We start from the raw sequence: 6,000 nt of genomic DNA on the forward strand, positions 1-6,000 counted from the left end.
TCTCACCCGTTTTCCCCCACAGACACGGAGAAAATCTACGAGAGAATCCTCGGCGATCTGATCAAATCGTACAACTCGACCTACCCATGGGCAACCCGCATGAAGGTCTTGGGTACGACGGAACAGAGAACCGTATCGATCATAGTAAACGATCTGAAGCTGTCCTGTACAGTGGATGAGTTCTTGAAAAAGTTTCGCCAGAAACAGCTAGTGGAACTCGGCGGTGCTCCTCTTATGAGAGGTACTGATGAATGACGCTCTTATTGGTATTCCCAATTGTGACCTACTTCTCTACTCATATAACGTCCATTTTCCATTAGATCAGTTCTAGAATCGATTTTCTCTGTGTTCTTGTTCATTGGCTACGAAATAGTGCACACCCTTATGCTTTTTCCCTAGAGTTAGTCGTTAGATTGTAAGATTTTATGAAAACTAACATTTTTCCCCTATACATCAATAATCAGGCGCGGAAAAACTGATCCGGCATCTGCACGAGAACAACATTCCCATTGCGGTGGCTACGAGTTCCGGAGCCGATTCCGTGGAAGTGAAAACTAAAAACCACCAAGATATCTTCAACCTCTTCCACCACAAAGTTATGGGATCGTCGGACGCCGAAGTGAAGGAGGGCAAACCGGCTCCGGACATTTTCCTAGTAGCCGCCTCCCGCTTCCCCGACAAACCCAACCCAGATCAGGTAAGACTTCCCTGAAACAATAAACATTAAGTAAGGTTTCAAAATCAGCACTCTCTGGAGCCACCTTTGAAAGAAACAAAACTGAATTGCCCCATTACAAAATGCAATATTTTTGTTGTAGTGCCTTGTCTTCGAGGATGCACCCAATGGAGTGACGGCCGGTGTGGCCGCCGGCATGCAAGTGGTTATGGTTCCCGATCCGCACATCGAAGAAGATCGACGGAAACAGGCTACGGTGGTGCTCGAATCGTTGGAACATTTCAAACCGGAAATGTTTGGACTTCCTGCCTTCAAATAGTTTCGGCCCCCAGCTATTACCTATTCGTTTGCCGGTATTCTACTCTTACAGTCACACACACCTAAATGGCTCCCCTCCGCTAGAAAAGCTTTATCTGTTTCCGTCATTGAGCGTGAGCAAGTTTACGACAGTCCGGTTCCGGATGTTGGGGATGAACGAGCAAAACAGAGAGAAAGGGACAAAGATGAAGAACTATGCACGTGGTCGCTGCGTGTTTTAAGGTAGGCACAGAATCTATTGCTATTTTTCGTACAAATACCTTGCTGCTAATGAGAATATAGATTTAATGTATTTTAAGTACGGGATGTTGGCATTTCTTGCGAGAACTAGAAAAGAAAGCATTGCTAGAAAGGTGAATTTAAGATTTCCCTTTTCTGCTTCAGCAAAGATGGAGGTGTGATGATTAAAGGGTGATACGATCAAAATTTGGTCAAGGGAAAACACGTGCAAATCGGTGAAATCGTTTATTTAAAAAATCAAATTAAATTTCTTTTTCAAGTTTAATTAGTATAAAATTCAGAAAAAATATTCAGTTAGGCTTCCGCTTTTCCAAATCCGAATTGCCGGGCCATACGCTTAACCCCTGCCATCAGATTTTGTACAGGCACCTTGTCCACCTTCTTCGCCGCAGAAAGCCAGTTTGCCTTGATGGCCTTTTTACCGTAATGGCAAGATGCCAAATCCGGCCAAAACAGTACGGAACAACCGTGTTTCTTCAGGAAAGGCAGCAGACGTTTATTCAAACACTCTTTCACGTAAATTTCTTGGTTGACAGTCCCGGAAGCTATGAAAATGCTGCCTTTCAAGCCACAGGTACAGATGGCTTGCCAAACCAGATATTTCTTCGCGAACTTTGACAGTTCATGTGCTTGAAAATATCTGCTACCTTTCCCCTTCCTTTTGCCGTATAAAACTCCTGTCCCGGAAACTGCTTGTAGTCGGCTTTGACGTAGGTCGTCCATTACCACGCAGTCAAACTTCGTCAGCATCGTCGTGTACAGCCTCCGGGATCGCGTATCGGCCGTCGTATTTTGTTTATCATCGCCAATCTGGAGTCACTACCTTCTTGTAAGTCGATAGTCCGGCTCGTTTTTTTTGGCTCGATGCACGGTTGTAGACGATACACCCAGCTTATTTGCGGCATCTCGGAGAGAGAGTAAGGGTTTCGCTTGAAACTACCGGCAATTTTCTTTGTCGTCTCAGCGGCTTCCGGTTTTCGATTTCCCCCCGATCAAGACTTTGTGGCTGTCAACGTTCCCCAAACACTTTAATTACATTTGTAACGGTTGATTTGGCAACTTTTAGCGATTTTGCCAGCTTTGCGTGCGAGTAGCTCGAATTTTCGCGATGCGCGAGCAAAATTTTGATACGCTGCTCTTCTTCATTGAACGGCATTTTGACAACTGAAGAGTGAATTCCAAAATCAAAATAGGAGCAACATTCTACACACACACACATCTTCAAAATGAGGGGTGTTCAGGTTTTTTAAATGCAAAATTGAAAGAAATACGTCAAGTTGATATTGACCAAATTTTGACGGTATCACCCTTTACTTACTTATTAAACCGTTATTTATAAAACAAGCTTCCAGATTTTTTTTTCTGAAAACATGAGCAGCACCAGGAACATCAGCTGCGTTTAAATCTTATCTCACAATTTTTTCTTTGAAAATCCGGGCATGCTCGATCAAAACCGGACAATCTGGAATGCTGATGGGGTATCTAGACTCATTCTCAGTCTTATTGGCGATTTGCAGCTCGAAACGACGTTCAGAGGGTGCTACGATCAAAATGATGATGTTGTAATGTCGACCACAGACCACTCCGGAAAATCCTCGACTGCCTAAATTCTTCTAAAACCTTTGCACACTTTCATATTATGCTTTTTTAAGTAGAACAAACTAATACCAATGAAAAGTATCAGAAAGTCAATGTGACGACGATACTACATTTACTTTCTTTCTTTCTTTTTTGTTTTTAATTTCATCTTGCTTGCGATCTACCATTTCTAGCACCTAAAGCAATTTCTTGTACTTAAACACTTGAATATTCAATTTAAATTATACCTCAATTTACCTTTTTGACTTTGATGAGATTTATGAAACCTTTTGTTGAACATATCCTTCTTCCTTTTTGTTTTGAATAAATTAAGCCGCCATACCATACATACTTACTTACTTACTTAATGATCCCGCGCCGATCCTCCGGTGCATAGGGCCGTGGTAAAAGACCTCCACTGTTGACGATCCGGAGCCAGCGTCTTCACCTGGTCCCAGTCAAGATTCTCGTCGACAGTTCGGATTTCAGCGGCTAGGCTTCGTCGCCACGAATTTCTGGGTCTGCCTCTTCTTCGATGACCTTCTGGATTCCAATCTAGCGCCTCTCTGCAAATCTCGTTTTCATCTTTTCGCAGCGTGTGCCCAATCCATCTCCACTTACGTTCCCGAATCTCGATTTCTAGCGCCTTTTGATGACACCGGCGATGTAGTTCCTCATTCGAGATCCAGTTGCCAGGCCACCAAGCGCGGATGATATTCCGCAGGCAGCGGTTTACAAATACTTGCAGTTTTCGCGTCGTTACCGCATATGTGCACCAAGTTTCGCACCCGTACAGCAATACGGATTTGACGTTTGAGTTGAAGATTCGGATTTTTGTTCGTAGAGAAGTTTGGCGTGACCGCCAGATGTTTCGGAGACTCGCAAACGCAAATTGGGCCTTTCTGATCCGTGTTTCGATGTCTTTTCTGGTACCACTATCAGGCGTAATCTGGCTACCAAGATACTGGAAGCACTCCACTTTCTCAACTTGTTGCCCAGCTACCATGAAACTGGAGGGATTTCCTGTGTTGATCTCCATCGACTTGGTCTTTCCGACATTGACTTTGAGACCTGCTGCCTTGGAACTTTCGGTGAGGTCGTCGAGTTTGCTCTGCATATCTGGTTGTGTTTGGGCGAGCAAAACAATATCGTCAGCCAGGTCAAGGTCGTTCAGTTGCTCCATTGTTGAAGGATTCCACGGCAATCCTCGGTTCGGTGCACAGTCAATCGATCCTATCAGAATCTCATCCATTACGATTAGGAAAAGTAGCGGTGATAAGATACATCCTTGTCTCACTCCAGCAGTTACCGGGATTGGTTCGGACAAGACACCGTCGTGCAAGACCTTGCACGAAAATGCCTCATACTGTGCTTCGATGAGATGGACTAGTTTCTCTGGGACCCCTCGTCGCCTTAGAGCCGCCCAGATGTTTTCATGGTTAAGTCGGTCGAATGCTTTTTCGAAATCAACGAACACCAGCAGAAGAGAGTCCTGGAATTCGTTGATTTGTTCCAGTATGATTCGTAGCGTTGTGATGTGGTCCACACATGATCGTCCGGATCGGAATCCAGCTTGTTGCCGTCGGAGTGTAGCGTCTATTTTCTCCTGGATCCTGTTCAGAATCACTTTGCAGAGTACTTTGAGGGTTGTACAGATCAACGTTATGCCTCGCCAGTTACCGCACTCTGTCAGGTCTCCTTTCTTCGGGACCTTTACGAGGATACCCTGCATCCAGTCGGCCGGGAATGTTGCAGTATCCCAGATGTCAGCGAAAAGACGGTGCAACATTTGTGCTGATAGGGCAGGGTCGGCTTTCAGCATTTCAGCAGGGATGCAATCGATCCCAGGTGCTTTGTTGGATTTCATGTTTTTGATTGCCGCTTCTATTTCAGCCAGCGAAGGCGCTTCCGAGTTGACGCCATTTATGCGACTTATTGTTGGCGCTTCGAGCTGCGGGTTCTGTTGGCCATCGCTATTCGTGACTCGGAAGAGTTGTTCGAAGTCCTCAGTCCATCGTTTGAGCTGATCTGTTCGATCGGTCAATAACTGACCTGCTCGGTCTTTTAGCGGCATTCTTGCATTAGTCCTTGCACCACTGAGGCGGCGAGAAATGTCATAAAGTAATCGGATATCTCCATTGGCGGCGGCTCTTTCTCCCTCTTCGGCTAGGGAGTTTGTCCAGGCTCTCTTGTCTCGTCTACAAGCTCGTTTAACTGCCTTTTCCAGCTCCGCATATCGTAAGCGGGCGGCTGCTTTGGCTGACCCGGTACATGCCTGCTCAATTCCGACTTTCGCCTTTCTTCGATCATCGACCATCCTCCAAGTTTCATCCGACATCCATTCACTCCTTCTTCCACAAACTTTACCGAGAGTACCATGGCTCGTCGTGATAAAGGCATTCTTGATTCCACACCACTGTTCCGTCTGTCGGCAGCTCCGAGGCTCGGGATTCTAGCTGTTCAACGTATGCCCTTTTCACCTCTGGATTCTCCAACCGGCGGACGTCGTATCGACACCCGACTTTCTCCTCGCGCCGTTGGACACGTGCAACTCTCAGTCGTATCTCGCCAAGGACGAGGTGATGGTCAGATGCAATGTCTGCGCTTCGCTTGTTGCGGACATCAAGAAGGCTCCTTCTCCATTTTCGACTGATGCAGATGTGGTCAATTTGATTTTCTGTTCGGCCATCTCGGGATACCCAAGTGACCTTATGTGCTGGTCGATGGGGGAAGAGCGATCCACCGATCACCATGTTGTTGTTGCCACAAAATTCTACAAACAGCTCTCCGTTTTCGCTCATCTGTCCTAGGCCATGGCGCCCCATGATGCGCTCAAGGTCCTGATTGTCGGAGCCAATCTTTGCGTTGAAGTCGCCCAAATGGATTTGAATGTCACCCTTCGGAATTCTCTCAACCACGCTGTTCAGTTGACTGTAAAACTGCTCTTTCTCCTGCAAGTCGGCAACGTCAGTTGGCGCATAACACTGGACCATTGTAAGGTTTCTAACCCGTGTTCTAAATCTGGCTACGATTATTCTTTCGTTTATCGGTTCCCATCTAATGAGGGCCGCGTAGGCCTGCGGGCTTAACAGGAAACCAACTCCTCGTTCCCGAGTAGCATGTTCACCTCGTATGCCAGAGTAAAGCAGGACTTGCCCGGACTGTGTCTTGTGTTCTCCAGTATTCGG

General features: G+C 46.2%; 1 protein-coding gene across 2 annotated transcripts in view; it reads left to right on the top strand.

The window, feature by feature from the left end:
- LOC129751726 (probable pseudouridine-5'-phosphatase) overlaps positions 1-1,295 on the top strand; it is a 34,289-nt gene extending 32,994 nt beyond the window's left edge. Inside the window, exons 3-5 of one of the 2 annotated variants that reach the window (XM_055747393.1) lie at positions 23-241; positions 465-697; positions 819-1,295. In XM_055747393.1, coding sequence (XP_055603368.1) covers positions 23-241; positions 465-697; positions 819-995 — 629 coding nt within the window. In that variant the 3' untranslated portion in view covers positions 996-1,295. The remainder of the gene's footprint in view (positions 1-22; positions 242-464; positions 698-818) is intronic. The other variant, XM_055747394.1, reaches the window with a different exon arrangement.
- Positions 1,296-6,000: the final 4,705 nt, after the last annotated feature.

Source organism: Uranotaenia lowii, chromosome 3 (genome assembly GCF_029784155.1).
Source record: "Uranotaenia lowii strain MFRU-FL chromosome 3, ASM2978415v1, whole genome shotgun sequence".
In the NCBI taxonomy this organism is placed as follows: domain Eukaryota; kingdom Metazoa; phylum Arthropoda; class Insecta; order Diptera; family Culicidae; genus Uranotaenia; species Uranotaenia lowii.